Genomic DNA, 20476 nt, shown 5'->3' with positions numbered 1-20476 from the left:
ACCGCAGAGCCATGCTCCCATGGACTGTATAATAGACACATTTTAAAGTTGACACGCTGTGGCCATCTTTCCATGCCCAAGTGTAATTACATCACCTTTTACAACTGCTTTATAGTTCTTTATATGAATGCAGTATAATTTAAAATCGAATTCTTCATATATGAGGTTCATTTGACTTCTCCCTTTCGTTAAGTTTTATGTGCTGGTGTCAGCTTTATGCACGCCACACACATGCTCTGCCATGAGCCGCATCCCCACATGTTCAGAGCTTGGTCTGGAGGGGGAAGGAGAAAGTCCGCCACACCGCATCCGTGCTCTGAATGTTTGTGCGTCCTTTCTCAGGTGCCACCGCTAGCCCGACGCCATGGCCTGTGTTAAGTGCTCCCATTCACACTCATCTGCTGGGCTTTGGCCATTAGCTCCCCACCTCCTTCCCAGCACTGGGCAGTAGGGGTTTTGTTTATTTTTAGAAATTCAATCCAAGAGATTCAGGCAAGCCTTGTATATTTCTTTTAATTTGCATTTGTTTGTGGAAGCGTTTTGAAGTTGTTTATGTTCTCTGTTGGGCTTGTTCCTGTGTTGGGAGATTGCTTCCTATGCTTCGAGAGAGGATGTTCCCTGTGTTCGAGATTATTCCCCGTGCTCGGTGCTCAGTGTGGAGGCTTTCCTGCCTCCCCCACAGGCACACACACCTTCCTTTGCCTTCTCTATATGTGGGTTCTTTCTAAGGCAGTGAGAGGAGTCCTGAGAACAGTTTTTCATGGTTATACTTTGTGTCAAAGTTTTGAAAGTCAGATTTCACACACACACACACACACACACACACACACACACACACACACACACACACTTTTTCCCTAAAATGCTCTGTCCCTCATTCCCCACCTCTATACGTTTACACAGCTTGTGTATGACACAGTGTTAAATACAGTATTGAGCTGGAGGGAAGCCACCGTACTTGGTGTCATCAGATTTGTAGCATTTAGACCAGGGGCCTGCGGTCCCACCTGTCCTTGGCTCCTGCAAGGCTCATCAAAAGCATACTAACAGTGGCAGGAATAATGCTGACGGTTTCTAAGCAATGATGAGCTGTATGGTCCATCCTCCTGTGTCCTCAGACTAGGATGACCCTGCAGAGTTACTCATTTCCTAAAGCTTCTTAACTAGCCCTGGGATTGATTGCCTCCTTCTAAAATGTTTAAGTTTATAAGCCTTTGGTATCATGTTTTCCTGTGGCTTGTTTTAAAATTTGTCTGACTTGAGTGGTGTGCCCTCCCTGTGATTTGTTTTCTAGTTTTCTGAATTCCCTATGGGCGCACATTTTATAACCCAGGGCGCACACATCCAATCAGCTTTTGTTGAGCAGACAGCTCCTGACTTGGCTCCTGTGAGGGTGGAGACCTGGAGAATGGAGTTGTGACTATGAAGGGCTTCTATTGCTTCCAGCCTGCAGACGAGGTCAAGGCGAGTGGGTGCTGGGATTCGCAAGCCTTCCCCAGCGCCATAGGTGCAGCCCTGGGACTGCAGCACTGAGCCTTTCCCCCAAAGGTCTCCTTTGCTGAGCACCTGTGGACAGCACCGCGTGGGCTGGTGAGTGTTTCAGAAGACAGTGCCTGCGGATGATAGGGTGCTGTGGGAAGCTCAGGAGATAGGGCTCAGGCAGCGTGGAGAGGAGGAGAAAATACTGCCAGAAGAGGGCCGAGCCTGGCGGGGGGCTCTGAAAATAGGGAGACATCAGTAGCCGAGAAACCGTTAACGGAGTGCCAAGGTTCGATAGCGTATAACAAACACCACCGCCTGATTACCATTTTGCTCCTGCTGTCTGTCATCCTGGAGAGGAGATGATGTGTATGGGGTGATGTCGCAGGGCGAGGGACCTTAGATGGTGACTGGCATGTGGGTGGGAGGAACAGCTAAGTAAGTTACTGGGAATTAGAAGCGTGTATGACAGTTTCACTCTTAAACATGCTGTCTTGTGTTTGCTGTAAAGTCAGTGCCTCTGTCCAGGATCCCCGGGGTCCTGACATCACATCAGACGTCAGCTTTCTCTCACAGCCTGGGGACCCGTGGGAACAGTGGGGGACCTCACTTTGGTTTACTTGCTTATATCTTTAAAAAATGAGCACTTTTTCTGCATTTAAAAATGCTTTATATTTTTCTTTAGTTTTGATTGTTTTGATACAAGTTTTACTCTGTAGCTCAGGCTGGCCTGGAATTCATAATGCAGCCAGGCTGGTCTCAGACTGGGAGTGATCTTCCTGCTTCAGCCTCGGAAGTGCTGAGGTTACAGGCGTGCACCACGGCGCACAGCCTGTTAGTTTTATGTTTCTCATGAACGGCCCGCAGTCTTTTTCTCCTCATCCTTCTGGGGTGTTGGGGGCAGGGCAGACTGCACACACAAATGACTTGTTTTGCAAATGGTTTACTGAGGACACAGTCCTGGGATCTTAATGGCGGAGGTTTGAAGAGATGCTCTGAGCTTCTGACAGCCGGGCAGCTGTTGTTCTGGTGTCACGGGCAAAGGCTCCAGGTTGTTACTGAACCTCAGCCTTCAGTAGAAGCTGCCGGAAATTACTTAGTGGCGGAGCATGCTTGTTATTATTATTATTATTTTACGTTAAAGACTGTGCTCAAATCGACATGGATAGTTCTCTCCCTGTAAGGTCACTTACCCTGTAAGGTCTCACTCTGGCCTTGGGTACCATTAACATAGAAGCGCTGGGTCCTTGATGGAGCAGCTACCGATTGCTCTGGGAGCCCTTTGTGCATCCTTCTCTACTAGCCTACAGGCTCAGAGAAAGGAGAGCAGCTGCGTGGTTCCAAACACTACCTAAAAGGGAAGCACCCAGCCAGTGTAATCTGAAAGCAGGTGCAGGCATTTAGCACCTGTGAGTTTGGCTAATTTTAGAGACAGGGCTGCCTGGAAGGCGGGTCCTATAGGCAGGGGAGGGTTAATGACTGCCGACCACGTTAGAATTGAGCTGAATGTCAGGCTAGGTGAAAGGCATGGACATGGAGTTCTGATGACAGAAGCATCCTGAGCCTTCTAAACCCAGGGACTCCTGCCAGGGCCTGCACTCGTCAGGTGTGTGCTGTGGATGCTGCCCCGACCCCAGGGAATTTACACGTTTCTACACTTGAGGGAGTTTACACGTTTCTGCGCTTGAAAACAAAACTACCCGGGAGAAGCCCTGACCTTCATGCTGAGTGAATGCTACTGGCAGCACACAGGTCGGGGAAAACACTTGGCAGCAATGAGCCTGGGAGAGCCTGCCGCCCGGACCTGTGTGAGCTCAGAGAACTAGTCTGCTTCCTCATCTGGCCTGGCTTTGGGGGAGGGGTGCCCCTGGAGCCTTTGAATAAATACCACCTTTCTGGCCAGCTTTATTTACTATTTGGGGTTTGCTTTCCGATTGACTTAAATGTACGTTAAAATAAACTCAAGTTGAATGCTCAGTTTTCTTGCATCTTCAGGAGAAACAGGCGACCAAACTTTCAATTCTTGTTTATACAGTAAGCAGCAAATTGGGAAGGCCCAGGGAGCCTGAGGGGGAATTTGAATAGCACCCTCGGGAGACGAGTCAGGTCACCGGTGAGCTCCTTAGGCCCCTCTTTTCCTCCTGACAGATTTGGGTAGGAGTGGTTCTGTTAATGGACGGGCCTCTCGGTGTGTCCAGGGACTCTTGACCGAAGTGGATTAGCAGTGAAGTCTGAGAAGGAATTTTGCCTTGAGTGAGTTAATAGGAGAGCTGGGGACCCTGTCACAGGCCCTTGTCACTTCTGCTTTTCAGCTGGGACCTCTGGACCCAGTGGTTAAACCGGTTCTCCTAGTTCACAAAGCAGGTGTTCTGCTCTAGGGGAGCAGGTCTGTTCTAGGGGGGTGAGGAGGAGGCTTGCAGCCCGCTCTGGGCACCGGGGCCTTTCTGTCTGCGATTTGGGGAGAGTCCATGCTGGAGGGTAGCACTACCCACAGGTCGGCTGTGCATCAACTCTAGCTACTGCCTAGATCTGTGATGCTGGGATTCACTTCCTCTGTGTCTCGGAAGAGGATGGTTCCTTCCCGCGAGGGCTTGTCCTGTCTCTGGGCTGATGACAATGTCCATCGGATGGACGCGTACTGAGGACTCAGTTGCTACTGTTCCCTAGGGAATATTCCTAAGCATTGGACTAACAAGGCAGGCACTTTCAGATGCATTACTGTGACGGAAATCAGTCCCTCTGCGTGCGCCACCGCATGTGTGTGGGGGTCAGAGGACCACTCAGCACAGGACATCAGGCTGGCCCCAGTGCCCCCAGTGCCCTTCCCAGCTCCTCACTGCTGTTTACTTTTTCACATGCTAAACAGGTAAGTGTTCTGTACCTGAGCCGCACTCCCAGCCCCTGGTCTGTTCTGTGGTAATTGCTGGAGACCGTACTGTTGAGTAAGTCTTCTGGCTTAGAGAAAATACAACCCTTAAGAATGTTTGTTTTTTTATTTTTAGAGTAGTAAAATGCATAGAATATCAAATTTGCCATTCGAGCTACTTGAAGGGTATAGTTGAGTATAGACGGCATCCAGGTTACCAAGTGACCATCATTGCACGTTTCTAGATTTTTTTCTATCCTACAAAACTAAAGTTGTGTGTTCATTAAATAATAACGACTGTAGTGCGTGGTGACAACGCCTGTGACCCTAGCACCTCAGCTCCGAAGGCCTGAGCTACTTAGGGAGAAATCACAAAACAAGAGCAATTAAAAGCAAATCAGTAACTTAGTAACTCTCCCGTTATTCTGTGTGTCTGCCTTGGTAACCACCATTCTTCCTGTCTCTGATTTGACTGTTCTCATGACCTGCCTCGTGGGAGTAGAATTACATAGATGTTTCCCTTTGGGACCGGCTTTTTTTTTTTTAACTTAGCATGTCTTTAAGCTTCATTGATTGTGTCTTGTTGTTGTTGGTCATTTTAAAATACGAGACTTGTTTGGTGTATGGTCTTTAATAGTGTGAAGAAGAACAGAGAGACCCCATAGTCCACTTCCCTTTTGTTACTTGGAGTGGAGATTTCATTCTAGAGAAAAAGTCCCTCTTACACTGGGACATCTGGTTCCCCCAGTCACAAAGAGAACCACTGAACTTGAGCTTCTCAAGAGCGAGAGGTGACGTCTGAGTCTGTGGGGCTGAGGCGGGAGAGCTGGGGAGAGGTGTGAGGTGGGAACCCCCAGCGCCCTTCATGAAATGGTACGTTCCCATCTTTGAAGCCTGCTTTGTGGGTTTGGAGTTCCTGTTTTATGCTCCTTTAATTCAAACTTTCTAAGTGCATACGTGTGCTCTATAGGTGACTTTCATTACATATGACTGTTAGGAGGCTTCAGAAGGGCCATTTCTCTCAGCCACGGACGGCGGGTACGTCAGGAGAGTTGTGTGTTGTGTGTGTGTGTCCAGGAACCACACCCAGGGTGGAAGTGAAGGCAAACGCAATACAAGGAGGCCGTGGCCAGCTCTCTGCACCTCAGACAGCCTGCTCGGGGCCTCTTCCCGGAAGCCGGCCCTCCCCAGCTTCCTGCCGTTTCTGCTGCTTCTGCCTTTCCTGCTCTGCCCAGAGCTCTTCCCATTGCCCTCTCGGCAGAGCGAGTTCTGCAGGAGCAAGGCCTTCTGTACCTGTTGTTTTGTATCCCGGTGTCCTAGCAGATGGTTTTTCCACAGATGTTTCTCAGGTTGAGTGAGTAGATGGCAGTCTGCCCAGGAGGTGGCCCTTCCTCCGGCCCATTCTGTACCACACTCCCCACTTCCGCTTTGGACACTTGGTGTGCTCCAGACCCTGCCTCGATTTACCTTTACCTTTCTGGTGGAAGTGAGGAGATGTCATACCCCCTCCCACAGCCCACTCTGATCTGTCACATAGCTGGGCTTGAAGGAGGTTTTGTGACTCTGTTCATCTCATGGCATTGCTCTTCAATAAAAACAGTTTAGATCACAGAGCTGCCTGTAGCTTTAGCATGTGTGTTAGACTGGGACCCAAAAGATGGCCGTGACTTACAGTGTTCTATCAGGCGCTGGCAAACTGTTGCTACCGTTTGAGCTACAAGTGTTGACCAAATGGAGGCATTTCCTAAGAGCTGGCTCCTTGCAGTCTGTTACGTGAAATATCTTTTATAAGACATAAGACTTGTCGGGCGTGGTGGTGCATGCCTTTAATCCCAGCACTCAGGAGGCTGAGGCAGGTGGATCTCTGAGTTCGAGGCCAACCTGGTCTTCTATAAAGTGAGTTCCAGATCAGCCAGGGTTGTTACACAGAAAAACCCTGTCTTGGGGAGTGGGGGGAGACATAAGACTTATTCTCAGTTTTCTGAAAGCTAGAGAAGGGGAAAAGTTGAAGCATAACACACTTTAAATTTTGAAGGAAAATAGTTTTCCTTCAGGTGTGTCCAGTCCTAGGCTTGCAGGCTACAGGTGACCGAGAGTAGCTAGGAATGCAGCCCAGCCACAGAACCGTAAACTTGGCAATCTTTATTTCTGTAACTGATTGCTTAGCCTTTGAGTAGAGGCTTTGTATCAGGAAGTTCCCCTTGCAGTGTCAAAGGTCGGACGTGGCTGGGAAGGAAACCGACTCTGAGGTAGGTCTGAGGGTCTGAGCTGAGGTAAGAAGGGGAAGTCTCTGAAGAGGGACTGAAGTGCTCGCACATGCTCACACTGGCATCTGCAGCCTGTTGGCTGGTGTGTTAAAGGGGAAACACTCAGAAAGACACCCCCCCCCCCGCTGCCTCTACCTGACTTCTAGTATTGGGATTGAATTTTTGTAGGATTACTAATTTTCACTGATAGGATTATAGAGGAAAGTGTGGGCAGGGATAAGAGAAAACTAAAGGGCGTGGGCATGTAGCACAGTGGTGGTGACCTAGCGTATCCTCTGTTGCCTCAGGGTTTTGTGAACAAGTTCAGATTTCACTAGTGTCTTGGGTTAGATTGCAGGATAGAAGGCGCGGGGTGGGGGCGGGGGGGGGGGCTTGGTTTTCAGCTCTGCTCATTAACTAGATTCCTGACTTAAGGCCAGAGCTTCTCTGGGTTTGCATTTCCTGGTGGGGAGAAGAGATTGAGTTCTGTGATCTCTTAAGGTTGCTTCTGCCCTAAAACTCCAGGGTTATCGGTTGAGGCCTGATTTTATTGCTGTGTTATTGAGAGATGTTCAGCTGTGCAACATTGTCCTTGCCGTTGTTTGTTGCCGTTGGCTAGCATGTCACGCTCCCATTATAATTTGGCTGCTATTGAAAGAAATGGCTGGTTTTATGCTATGGCCCCAGGAATGTTATGTGGAGGAAAAGTGAGGGTTGCCTTTGTAAGGACTGGATGGTGTGCTAGCTAGTTCTGTGTCCGCTTGACACAAGCTAGAGTCATCTGAGAGGAGGGACCCTCTACTGAGCAGATTGGGCTGTAAGTAGACATGTCTGCAGGGCATTTTCTTAACTAGTGATGAGTACGGGAGGCCCTAGCTCGTTGAGCTGGTGGTACCGTCTCTGGGCCAGTGGTACCGTGTTCTATATGAAAACAGGCAGAGCAGGCCGGTACGCAGCACCCCACTATGGCCTCCGCTTCAGTTTCTGCCTTGTTTGAGTTCCCGCCCTGACTTCCTGCGATGATGAGCAGTGATGTGGAAGTGTAAGCAGAATAAACTCCTTTCTCCCCAAGTTTCATCACAGCAATAGTAGCTCTGACGGAAACAAAGGGCTCATGTGTTAAGTCCACATTGCCACAGCAAACCTCATGGCGAAGAGTGTTAGCCATGCACTGTGCAAGAGTTTGACAGGCATTTCCTGCGGCAAACTTTCTTGTTAGGACTGTCAGCCCACGGATAACTACATGGAGACTTCTTAATTATGAAGGCTTGGCCATTAGCTTAGGCTTATCCCACTAACTTATAGCTTAAGTTATCCTGTTTGTATTTGTCTGTGTTCCACCTTGTGGCTTGGGTACCTCTGCCCTGTACCGTAAGTTCGACCTATTCAGTGTCTCCCAGGTGCATTGTGTGCGCCTAGATTGTTTCTCCTCTTCCTTTCTCTGCCCGGAAATGCTGCCTGTTCTTGTCTGCCTAGATTGGCTGTTCAGCTTTTTATTACACCAGTCATAGCAACATCTTCACACAGTGTGCAAATCTCTCACAGGAATGCCCGGCTTTGTAGGCTTTGTAGGCTTTGTAGGCTTTGTAGGCGGTGGCTTGACTGTTTTCTTGAGCGTGGGAATGATTCAGCCAAATCAAAAGTCTCATGGCTTTTATAAAGTTTTTATAATTTTACCTAAAAAAAAATTTGTTTTGAGATATGATTTCCCTTTGTGTCCCTGTCTGGTGTGGAAGTCACTGTGTAGACTCAGAGTGGCCTCAAACTTGAGGTGGCTCTCTTATCTCTGCCTTCCTAGTGATGGGTTACAGGTATGAGCCATCGAACTTGACTGACTCTGTTTTTACTTTTTAAGCTTATCTACTGAGTGAGTATACTGCAAGAGAGTGATGGGCATCTGCTATGGTACTGTCTGCATCCCACGGCTTTCATTTATTTATTTAAAAACTTTCTTTCTTTAATATACAGTGCCTGCCTGCATGTGTGCCTGCAGGCCAGAAGAGGGCACCAGATCTCACTATAGGTGGTTGTGAGCCACCATGTGGTTCCTGGGAATTGAACTCAAGACCTCTGGAAGAGCAGTCAGTGCTCTTAACCGCTGAACCATCTCTCCAGCCCTTATTTTTACAAAAGGATTTTCAGATCACTGAGATGGCTCAGCAGGTTTCTTAGTTTCTCAGCACAGTTTCTTTCTGTGATAAAACATCATGACCAAAAGTAACTTCCACATCACCATCATCAGAGGAAGTCAGGGCAGGAACAGAAGCAGAGGCTTGCTCCTCATGGCCTGCTCAGCCTGCTTTCTTGTACAACTCAGGAGCGCTTGCCCAGGGTTGGCATCATCCCTAGTGGGCTAGGCCCTCCCACATTAATCAAGAAAATGCTAGTCAGACTTGCCTATAAGTCAGTTTTATGGAGGCATTTTCTTAGTTGAGAGTCCCTCTTCCCAAATGACTTCAGTTTGTACCAAGTTGACAGAAACCCAGCAGGTGAAAGTGTTTGTTGTGAAAGCCGGATAATACAAGTTCAATTTCCACAACCCGTGTGAAGGTGGAAGGAGAGAACTGACTCTACACAGTCGTCCTCTGACTGTGGCACACCATGGCACCTGTGCACACATGCACATCTGTGCAGAGGAGGATGATGATGATGATGGAAGGTTTCCCCATTTTTTTAAATTTGAAGTATTTTTTGTATTATTATACTAGCATTTGTTCATTTCCTGGCCACCCAGACCCAAAATAATTACTCAGAAACTCTATTAATAACAACACTGGTTGGCCAATAACTTAGGCTTCTTATTAACTAACTCTTACATCTTAAATTGACCCATCCCTATTACTTTATATTTTATCACAAGGCTCTTAGATTACTGGTAAGGTTCTGGAGCGTCTGTCTCCATCGGCAGCTTTATGGTATCTCCCTGACTCCACCTTCTTTCTCCCAGCATTCAATTTAGTTTTCCCACCTTGCTCTACTCTGCGCTGCCACAGGCCAAAGCAGCTTCTTTATTAATGGTAAAACATATTCACAGCCTACAGAGGGGAACCCACACCAAGCATTTGTTCCTCTCTCAGTCTAGCAGGTCCATAAACAAACCCATTTACATCCAGCTTTTCATGCTTTCTGAGCACAGCTGCTGCCTGCATCCTCTTCCCACTTGTTAGTTATTTTCCACTCAGCTCTTCTCCGAGGCAGTGGTTCTTGAACGCACGCTATGTAAAGATCCCCTTGGACCCGGTCAACATGGGGCATCTGTGTTTGGGCTGGAGTGGCTCTGAGACTGCGTTTATGACCTGACCCTCAGGTGCCGGGTGCTGCTAGTGGGGACTGTGTTCTCAGGGAGGGCACAGTGCATATGCAGGCCACCCTGGGTCTGCTGCTCCCCTGCTCAGGTAGGTACTTTCTGTGGCTCGCTGCCCAGCATCTTCACAGAGAGTCACTCACCCAGCCCAGCTTCAGATGCTCAGCAGGATTCTGAGAACTCATTCCTGTGGTTGAGCTGGGAGTATTAGGTTTTCTGCCTCCCTCCCCCCATGTAATAAGTTTCTTCACCGACACAGTAAGCCAGATCAAGCCAAACTGGAGAAGTATAGCAACAGGTATATCTGAACAGTGCAAGCCCTAGGAAGGTTCTCTGGTCCAGAGATGGGGGCCAAGGAGTTGCACCCCTAGTCGAAGGCAGGAAGACTTTACAGGTTGCAGGCAAGGGGTGATAACATGTCCACCACAGGCCTGGTCTGTGCCTGCCTGGCAACTTCAGGGGAGGAAACTGCAATAGCAGCCAGGAATATGGACCTGGGCTTTTTGGTGCCTTCCCTCTGTCCTGAGACTCTCTGAGCAGGTGGGGTTTGGAGAGAGAGAGAGAGGTGGAGGTGGGGGGGAGATGACCCAAGCTGGAGGACTCCTCTCCTTCTCTCCCAAAGCTTACGGCTACCCTCTGGCAGAGAGCTGCCATCCTGTGACATCAGCACTGCTGTCAGTTTGTGTAAAAGGCTGAGGAAGCATGGCGGGGGGCATGGTAATCAGAGTTTATCATCAGGGTCTGGGCTCTCAAGAGAAAGCAGTTGTTTAATAGATTGTGTATTTCTGTCTCTGTGTCCTTCGTGTCAGGACAGGACCCTAGACACTCTAGTGCTCAGTGTTGAATAAGTGAGGTTTTCTACCTCTTAGGGAAAGGTCAAAGGTCTCCTTTGTCAGGTCAGGTCACACTCTTCCAAGTTAAACCTCTGACATGAGAAGCTTATCTAGGACTTGGTGACTTTCAACAGTGCTGTGACTGACAGTAGGAAGTTAGCCTTGCCGTGACTCTGAGGACTCATCCAAGCTGGACCAGGCCAGTGAGATTCCAGCGATGCTGGTGTCTGCCCTCCTAAGCCTCTTCACTTTAATGCCTGCCTCTTGTCATGGCTTTTCTGAATAGTTTCACAGCTTGTGTCGGAATCAGGGTCTGGGAGGCCTCTTTTGTTTGAGAGAACTTAGCTGAGTGCGTCAGGGAAAGTCATGGCCGTACGTACCTAGGCCACATCTGGCCAGCCTGGTTATCTTGGGCTCTTGGCCCCAAGGTTGAGGCTTATTCTGCAATACTGGGGACTGGTATCACACACCGATCTTACACATCTACGCGGACCACCTTGCTCTCGCTGTTCACGCGCTGATCTTACATGCCTTCACGGACTGTCTTGCCTGTTTTTCTTCAGTCTCTTCTTTTTGAAACTATCTTTTCTCAGTTTTGAGGGGCTTCTTTAATCCTGGTCCTATTAGTTTGAGGACACTCTCATCTTAGATTTTTTGTGTGTGTGATGGCAGAAGACACTGTCCGTGCAGCCCTTGACCTGCATCCACAGTGAGCTGCACAGGCACCGCAAGAGTTTTCAGCTGGTAATGACACACTGTGGTCTCTGCTCACCTCCAGATCTTGGCATGCCTTTGTAATACTAGGTTACAGCTTGCCTCTGCAGGCAAGTGGCTCAATAGTCATACGGAACACGCTGAGGGGAAGACCGACAGAGCAGGGCTGGTGTGAGCTTCCAGCAGCTGGCAGTGATGGGCTCTGGGCTGTTTGATGTGTCATTTTTCAGTTACTAGAGAAACTGGCGTGTATTAAAACAGAGTGAGCAGTCTGGTCTTAGTGATGCCCGTAAGCTGCTTCACTGTGGGAAATTTGGGCTGCTAACACAGCAACACAGTTAGTAAAGGTGAGAGAAGTTAAGTTTCAAAGACAGTGAAGAAGGGAAAGACTTCTGAACTTGAGGGAGTAGCTTTCTCACGTTTTTTAATGGAAATGGAATGTGGGCTGGAGAATTAGGTGGGAATCAGGACAGAGCCCTCAGCAGTGGTTGGTGTCCTATCCAGCTGTATGTGTTGTGGGTCACAGCAGGCTCAGATCTCTGCAGTGTTCTGGAACCCGCCCTGCCGTGGTCCAGGAAGGATGTACAGTCTGCTGTCCACAGGATCCAAGGAGCACTCACCAGTTACTTCTTCTGGAATCATTTTTATCTTGAATTTTGTCTTGGTTTTTAGGAGAAATGACACTTAACCCAGTGTCTATGAACTTGGGCTTTTATCTCAAAAATGGAAATATTCTTTTCCATAGAGCCACCTGTCCCTGCAGTAGTGAGAGATGTAATGATTGGTTACATTGAATTTCTATTTAAGGAAAATGTACCTAACATGCTTTTGAGATGTGGTAGGTGGGATGGAATTCTTGTACCAAAGAGATGAAAGTAAACTTTCCATGCAGATTGGTTCCCGTGGGTGCCCCTGTGGCCTTCAGCATGACTTGAAGAGAGACTTAACTCACTTTGTATGTTTCCACTTACTTAGCGCGAATGTGTAAAGTGAGGGGACCTGCTGATTTAGAAACAGATACCGGGGTTGTGGGAGGCAGTGGGTCGAAAGACATGAGAAACAAAAAAGGAAAGAAAACTGAATCCCCAGTGGGAATTCTAAAGTCAAGCATGAATATGAAACCAGATCTGAGTGATAGCTCCTTCCAGGAGAAAATACGCCAAGGAATTTCAGGGCAGCCACACACACATCTGTGCCTGTTCTCTAGCCTGAATCTGTGTGTGCTTTGCTTCACAGACATCCGCTTGCCCCGCACCCCTTCCACATGACGTGTGCCCAAGCTTTGAAGTCACTCTGTGTGCTGCCTTAAGTAGTACCTAATTGCAAACGTGGACATAGGTTGTTTATAAGGTGCTACGTATGTCCCTTGCAGGAGAGCTTGCTCTTGCATCAACAACAGCATCAGTATTTCAAAATTAGTTCCTGGTTGATGTTTGTTTCACGTGTTTAATTTGCCAAATCTAAAATTTAGCTGTCTGTCATTTATTTTCCTTGCTCCCCCCCTTTGAGAAAACATACTTCTTTTGGCTTAGGAGCTCTGTTTAAATCTATCCATCCACTGCCAAGAAAATGCTGGTTGGGTGTTGACAGATTCTAATCATATTTTTTAAATAAAATTTCCAGTATAGGGGATGTTAGTTACACCAGTTCAACTGGTTTTAGTAGGGGATGGCAGGAACTGGAAAGAGCCAGTTTACTGGAAATGTTTCTAAAGATGCAGGCACTGTATTCTAAGCTGAATCAGAGAAGAAACTGAGAAGATGCCGTCGGGTAGAGAGCTCGGATCCGAGTTAGTGGTTTCTTCCTAGGAAAGAGAAATAGAGGAAAGCCCTAGGGAAGTGAGGGGAACTGCTCACAAAGCCAATGTTTAAGGGTGTCTGCGTTAGAGTTGAGGCTGGCTGGCAGGCGGAACCTGGGTTCTGGTGGCCACCTTAAAAGGAATTTAATAGAGTGGGTTCTGATTTATATAGGGTCAGGGTCAGCCTCTGAACCTAGTGCAGAGAGTGACCTTCCTACCAGGTGACTTTGGACTAGCAGTAGAAGTAGCTGGTCTTTGAATAAAAATGAGGACATGACCGCTTCTTTTTTGTTTTAATGTTTAATGTTTATTTGTTTTTTTTTTGTTTGTTTTTCGAGACAGGGTTTCTCTGTGGTTTTGGAGCCTGTCCTGGAACTAGCTCTTGTAGACCAGGCTGGTCTCGAACTCACAGAGATCCGTCTGCCTCTGCTTCCCGAGTGCTGGGATTACAGGCGTGCGCCACCACCGCCCAGCATGACCGCTTCATAGGTAGGTTGAAGAGAAGATTTTATTGTAGCTGTGACGGAGAGAACACTCAGAGGCATCTCGAAGAGTCCAGACTGAACATGATCAGCAAAGTAGACCAGGCCATGAGGAGAGAGAGAGAGAACACAAAGAGGGACGAGAGAGAAGACCAGGAACTGAGACAAGGACCAAAGAGATGAAGAACCAAGAGAACGAGGACCAAGAGAGTGCTTGGCTACAATGGCTGGGTAATACAGGAATCAGAAGCTGGAGAGATTTAGGGTAGGGGGTAGGAGTGAGAAGCTCAAGAGGAGCCAGAACTCTATAGTAGGAACTTGTGATGCTAAAAGAGCCTGGCAGCCCCATCCGCTCCTCTATGTTAAGTAGGCGCCACAGTCAGCCATTTGTCCTGTGTTTCTTTGGGACTTAACAGTCTTGGGACGACAGCCCCTTCAGAACTGGGGTGCACCCCTGCCTTCCCCGTGTGTTAGAGGCGCCAGCACCTCTCCTTGAGCAGTTTCTCTTGATTCTGTGAGTTTATCTTATAAGCACAGCATATAATCTGTTTTTGTGAACACTCCGATAGCTGACTTGTTCCATGCAGCCTCTTTGAGACAGAAGCATATTAAAGTGAGAACGAGCTTCACTGGAAGCAGAAGGTCCCAGAGCATCTGAAGTGAGCAGAGAGTGCATGGCTGGTTTGCAGACGGGGGAAGCTGGTGCTCTGGTGAGTGGGTCCTGCGTAGCTTCCAAATGTACACTCTCTTACTCCAGCCTTCCTAGTGGCGTAGTGGGATGGCTGCGTGAGAGACTGTTCCGTGAACACAGAATCCTAGCTTTGTCCCAGGGTCAGTTACTGTTCTGACTGAGAGACACCTGAGAAAGTCGGCTAAGCCAGGAAAGGTCAGTTTCAGCTCGTGGCCTTGGTAATTTCCATCTGTGGTTTGAGCCACATGGCTTTAGTCCCGCGGCAGACAGGGAAGAACATGGTGGATGCTGACCGCTAGGAGCAGAAAGAGGGGAGGGTGTGGACATGGGTGCCCTGAACACTTATTAACAGTCTTTCAGCTGTAAGCTCATCAAGGGATTGATCTTGTGATGAGTTCGGTGCCCTCATGATACATTCACCTCCCCAAAGTACATTAGCTAGCATCAAGCTTTTAATACGATCCGATCGCCTCCCAAAAGCCCATTAGCCAGTGTCAAGCTCCTGACGTTTGTGCCTTTATGGAGATAGGATTCGTACTTGAGACAGCTTCTCTGGTTACTCACACAGCAGGCTGCATCCTCTCTCCGCTCAGTAATCTGGGGTTTGTGGGGATTTTTTTTTGGAAAAGAGGGAATGTTTAGAAGCTACAGACTTTTCTAGATTCCACTATGGAGAATCTATGTTACATGGGTTGAAGTACTTAATTCTGTCCCCACTGCCAGCAGGTAGCAGTATTTCCAGTCTGGCGTGCACAGGATTTGTATCATGTTATTCCTAGAGGAAGAACATATATGACTGACTACTGTCTGTAGTGTGAATTGAAGATCTGGCTGAAGGCTAGGGAGGTGACTCTGTGTAAGTGTTCCTCCTGCAAGCATGGCAACCTGAGTTCAGTCCCTAGAGCCCGTGCGAAGGTGAAAGGAGAGAACCTTTGACCTCTTCATATATGTTGTACCACACGTGTGCCGTCCCCCATTACACTCAATAAATAAGTAAATAATTTAAAAGTCCAGTGTTTGTCATATATTTCATTAAATAACCATACTGTTTTATTGTATAAGTATTAGTGTATTTCCTTATCTCTTTTGGCTAGGGAGAAATACAGCGAAAGTCCTGTAAGCAAAGGAACTGCTTCTTTAGCCATTCAGGGGTTGTTTGGATACTAGTGAGGCCAGAGTAACTGAGTAGTGGTAGGGTCAGCTGAGTTCTGGAGGCGAGTTAGTTCCCAGATCCCAGGCCTTGGTGTGAGTTCAGGTTCTGTCCTTTGGTTTCCCCAACTTCCTCCTTTCTTCCCCTCTCTTCATTTTTTCTGATGGTTTTAAAGGTGTGCTAATATCCAAAATTAACCCATAAGCCCCAGCTGCCTAAGGACCAGGTAACTTCCTGGGATTCTGGGAGTTGTAGTTCTTGAAAAATGACATCAAAGCCTCATGGGGAAGTACAGTGGGGAATGGCTTTGTCCATAAAAGCCCCTGATACATGTGTCTCCACGCCACTCAGCTGGGAAATGCCAGAGAGGGATCCTGACCAAAGTCCATCCTGGCCAGTGCTTAATTTAAGTAAAGCTTGCTTCAAATTAGGCTCAAAATTGTTGGATTGTTTTTTTTTTTCCCAGACAGATCTCAGGATTATGAGTACATGCTAACAGATCACAAAAGACACCACCTGTGTCTTGTTTTACTTGTGCCTGCGTGCTCGAAACTCATGAGTCCTTCGTGACGGAGCCCTTGTAGCAGCAGGGGTGGATGTCAGATGGGGCTCTCCTGAAGGACAAGGCTGTTCTCTGCAGCTGCGAGGCGCTCAGATGAGGCAGGGCGGTTTGCACTGGGATAATAGGCAGGAATTAGCTGCAGCTCAGGGAGTGCCTCAATCATGATACGTGTGAAGGGCGTTAATGAAACGCATCTGTGTGTCTCTCATGACCTGTGCAGGAGGAGAGGGATGCCCTCAGCTGCACACAGATGCAGGGTCTGCATGTGTCTCTCATCCTGTGCAGAAGGAGAGGGATGCCCTCAGCTGCACACACATGCAGGGTCTGCATGTGTCTCTCATCCTGTGCAGAAGGAGAGGGATGCCCTCAGCTGCACACAGATGCAGCTTCTGCCTGTGTCTCATCCTGTGCAGGAGGAGAGGGATGCCCTCAGCCGCACACAGATGCAGGGTCTGCATGTGTCTCTCATCCTGTGCAGAAGGAGAGGGATGCCCTCAGCCGCACACAGATGCAGCGTTGCATGTGTCTCTCATCCTGTGCAGGAGGAGAGGGATGCCCTCAGCCGCACACAGATGCAGGGTCTGCATGTGTCTCTCATCCTGTGCAGGAGGAGAGGGATGCCCTCAGCCGCACACAGATGCAGGGTCTGCATGTGTCTCTCATCCTGTGCAGGAGGAGAGGGATGCCCTCAGCTGCACACAGATGCAGCGTCTGCATGTGTCTCTCATCCTGTGCAGGAGGAGAGGGATGCCCTCAGCTGCACACAGATGCAGGGTCTGTAGCGCTAGGCTGGCTGATCAGGTAGACGCTGCATCTGCCAGAGTGGCTGTCCTTTCCCACACCAGAGACAGAATGATTGAGGTGGGAGTCTGGCGGGCGTACTTACTGTTCTCTTTCTTCTTTTATCTTAACACTTCAGTGGGAGAATTCACATGCCATAGACAGTGTAATCCAGTGTTTTGCATTTGATTTTTAAGCATGTTTTTAGGGTTGCGTAGGCACTACTATTGTCTATTTATAGTTTCCTCCTCCTTAAAGAACCTTCTGGTGTGTGTGTGTGTGTGTGTGTGTGTGTGTGTGTGTGTGTGTGTGTGCGCGCGCATGCACTGGGCGTGTGCTGGTTCCCAAGAAGGTCAGAAGGGGGTATCCGATCTCCTGGGGCTGGCGTTTCAGATTGCTGGGAACTGCCCTGTGTCGTTTGGTTCTGGGAACTGACTCTGGTGCCCTGGAAGAGTGGTAAGCACCCCTAACTGCTGACCCATCTCTCCAGCCCTGTTGTACCTTCTAAGTGCTCTTTCTTTCCTTTTTCCCTTTAGTGAAAACACAGATCATCTTGGGGCTTTTGGAAAAACACATTTCTCAGAAAGCATTTGTTTTCGTGAGGTCACTGCTGATTTTAATAGTATAGAGTCCCTGCTCTGCTAGCTTTTAGTCCCAGTCTAATGACTTACATTGTAGCTACTGGGTTCATATACTTAACCCTAAACCGAGACCTTCTCAGTCGCTTTATGGGAGTTCAGCTATCCTGGGAACCTGGGGTAGGGTCTTGAGGTAGAAGGACTTTGTCGCTCAGATCTCAGCCCTGTAGCTTCTGAGAGGATCGGATTTGGGAATGGGATGGATGTCCGCAGAATGAGCCTGTGGACTTCTGAACCGGGCCTTCCTCTCAGCTCACCTGTGTTTAACTATTCACATTCATGTACTCCAAGAATAAAGAGGGATGTGACTTTTAGCCTACAGAGTTCAACAGAGTGCAAAACGAGTTGAGGAAGAGTATGTACAGCGATGACCACGGTGTGTGCCCATTCCCCAGCTGGGTGAAATGCAGTGATGACCACGGTGTGTGCCCGTTCCCCAGCTGGGTGAAATGCAGTGATGACCACGGTGTGTGCCCGTTCCCCAGCTGGGTGAAATGCACAGTGATGACCACGGTGTGTGCCCGTTCCCCAGCTGGGTGAAATGCACAGTGATGACCACGGTGTGTGCCCGTTCCCCAGCTGGGTGAAATGCACAGTGATGACCACGGTGTGTGCCCGTTCCCCAGCTGGGTGAAATGCAGTGATGACCACGGTGTGTGCCCATTCCCCAGCTGGGTGAAATGCACAGTGACCACGGTGTGTGCCCGTTCCCCAGCTGAGTGAAATGCACAGTGATGACCACGGTGTGTGCCCATTCCCCAGGTGGGTGAAATGCAGTGATGACCACGGTGTGTGCCCATTCCCCAGCTGGGTGAAATGCACAGTCGCCTCTCCGGCTGGCTGGGGAGGCTCACAGAAGGGTGTGTAGGTCACTCACTGGCTCAGCTGGCAGTGCATCCAACGGGAGACCAACCCCAACAAAAATTATCTCAGTCTCCATCCAGTGCTGGTCGAAAGCCTCATCAAAGGCCATTGGAGTTTCCTGTCGTGGGCCCATCCTGTCCACCCAGGAACTGTGCTGTTCTTTAGTCTGTATAGTCTGCATTCACTGTGAATACTCCTTGTCTGCTGCCTTCTGTCTTGGGCATGAAGGGGCCCGGGAGGCACTGATTCATGGTGACTTTGGTGATCAGGGGTTCCCATATTAATGAGCCAAGGAGGTTCCTCCACAGCCAAAGAACTTACATCAGCTGGGTTTGAGAGCCAGGGCCATCCTTGGATGCTGCTTTCGGAAAGCCCCAAACCAAGGGTTTGCCACCCTGTCCTCTTCAATCCAGACTTAACTGTCGCTCAAACTCGAGATCGTTCTCAGTGCATATCAGAGCTGCAGCGTTTGTAATCATCTAACTCGTCCCAGTTTTGTCTATCCTTGTCATGGTAAGAGCGAGCGTGCATGCGTGCGTGCGTGCAACCCAGGCCTTGCACATGCTAGGCAAGTGCTTTACCATATCACAAACCTACTCCTGACGTTTAAAAGAAGCTGAAACGTATCCTGTTTCAGTTACCTGTCATTGGTTTAAAAATAAAAAAAGTTTGTGCACATCTTCATTATTTTTTGTCAATTAGATTGACTAAAGGTAAGGTTAAGGTTGAAACTGGGGATCCTTCCCATGCTGTGTTTTTTGACACGTTAGAACGAGACCGTCTTATACCGGATAATGGAAAAGGATGATTTTGAGACCTGGACTGTGATTTTTATAAGCCTGTGGCACAAGAGGGAAAGGTTTCTTCTATTTGGATATCATTCTTACTGAAAGAGACTGTTCTGAGCCCTGAGGACACACTGGCCTGCAGAGTCGACCCACACCCATGTCAGGGTGGATCTTTGCAGCCTGGCAGTGGGAAGCAGAGCAGCGGTGACCCTTAGCAGACTCACCGAGCCCTGTGGATGTTAGCGGAGCATTGAGGACTGGAAAGTTGAAAAGGCCAGAGAAATGCGGGCATGTGGATTGTGGGCCATACCTGTGGGTGTAAGCAGTGAATCTTTCAAGGATTTGAAAGAAGGGAAGAAATTTGCCAAGAGATCATCTGAGCAAAGAATGCTTGGAGAGGAGCCGGACCTGGCTGGAGGAGTGTTCTCAGAGCTTGGAAGACCTCTGCAACTGGAACAGATGTGGATTGAGGAGATGAGAGAATGGAGCTGGATGGGGACCCTGAGGGACTGTGGCATGGACTTCATGGAAGGCCTTTGAAAGCAGGAGTTATCTTGGAGATGCAGAATAAAGCACTGACCAGCTCTCAGTTGGGTTTAAAGGCTGGACCTTCAGAGTTGAGCGTGGTTCATAGGGAAAGCAGCAGCCAGGGCAAGGGATCCAGCTAGTGGGATTTGCACTGAGCCGTGGCACAGGCCTGGCAAGGTTCTGCCCTGGGTTTAAAAGCCGATACAGGTTCCGGAGGAAAGGATGTGGGTCTTGAGACAGAGGGGGTCGCTACAGTGTAGGATCACCTGTGAAGACATGATTGAAGTAGAGTGGTTTTAGCTACTCTCCTACAGGGTGAGAGTCTGGGATGCTAAGTGGGGGGAGGGTGGACGTTAGGATCCATGTTGAAGCCCTGAAGACACAGGAGTCTTCAATAGACTTGAGGTGGTAAGGTTGAGAGGATCGGGCCTGGGTCACAGGCACAGGGAAGGGGCAGACAGGAGCCAGGGAAGAGAGCACCAAGGTGAGAGCCCCGTGCAGTGAACTAACAGAATTGAGTGCTTTGGCACAGACCCTCATGACAGAGGCTCCGCAGGCGGAACAACTCCAGGCTGTGCTCAGGAAATCTTTACCTTTCTCCTGCCCTCGAACTGCTCAAAACCACGCCATCCTGAATGTTCTAAGTTCTGGACACAGACGCACTTCCCAGTTTTTAGGAAATCTAAGGAAAGGGAAATGTCTCAAATGCTCCACAGATCCGGGCTTGGCCCAGTGTCTGGCACCTGCCTTCTC

General features: G+C 48.8%; 1 protein-coding gene across 6 annotated transcripts in view; it reads left to right on the top strand.

The window, feature by feature from the left end:
• Tmem131l (transmembrane 131 like) overlaps positions 1–20476 on the top strand; it is a 116553-nt gene that overhangs the window by 35599 nt on the left and 60478 nt on the right. The window contains exon 1 of one of the 6 annotated variants that reach the window (XM_075950378.1): positions 4320–4345. The exons of the other annotated variants lie outside the window; for them this stretch is intronic. Coding sequence (XP_075806493.1) covers positions 4335–4345 — 11 coding nt within the window. The 5' untranslated portion in view covers positions 4320–4334. Of the gene's footprint in view, positions 1–4319; positions 4346–20476 lie in introns of those variants that run through there. 6 annotated transcript variants of the gene reach the window in all.

Source organism: Microtus pennsylvanicus, chromosome 16, assembly GCF_037038515.1.
Source record: "Microtus pennsylvanicus isolate mMicPen1 chromosome 16, mMicPen1.hap1, whole genome shotgun sequence".
Taxonomy (NCBI): domain Eukaryota; kingdom Metazoa; phylum Chordata; class Mammalia; order Rodentia; family Cricetidae; genus Microtus; species Microtus pennsylvanicus.
The sequence above is the reverse complement of the archived record's forward strand: the minus strand, read 5'-3'. Positions and strand labels throughout refer to the sequence as shown.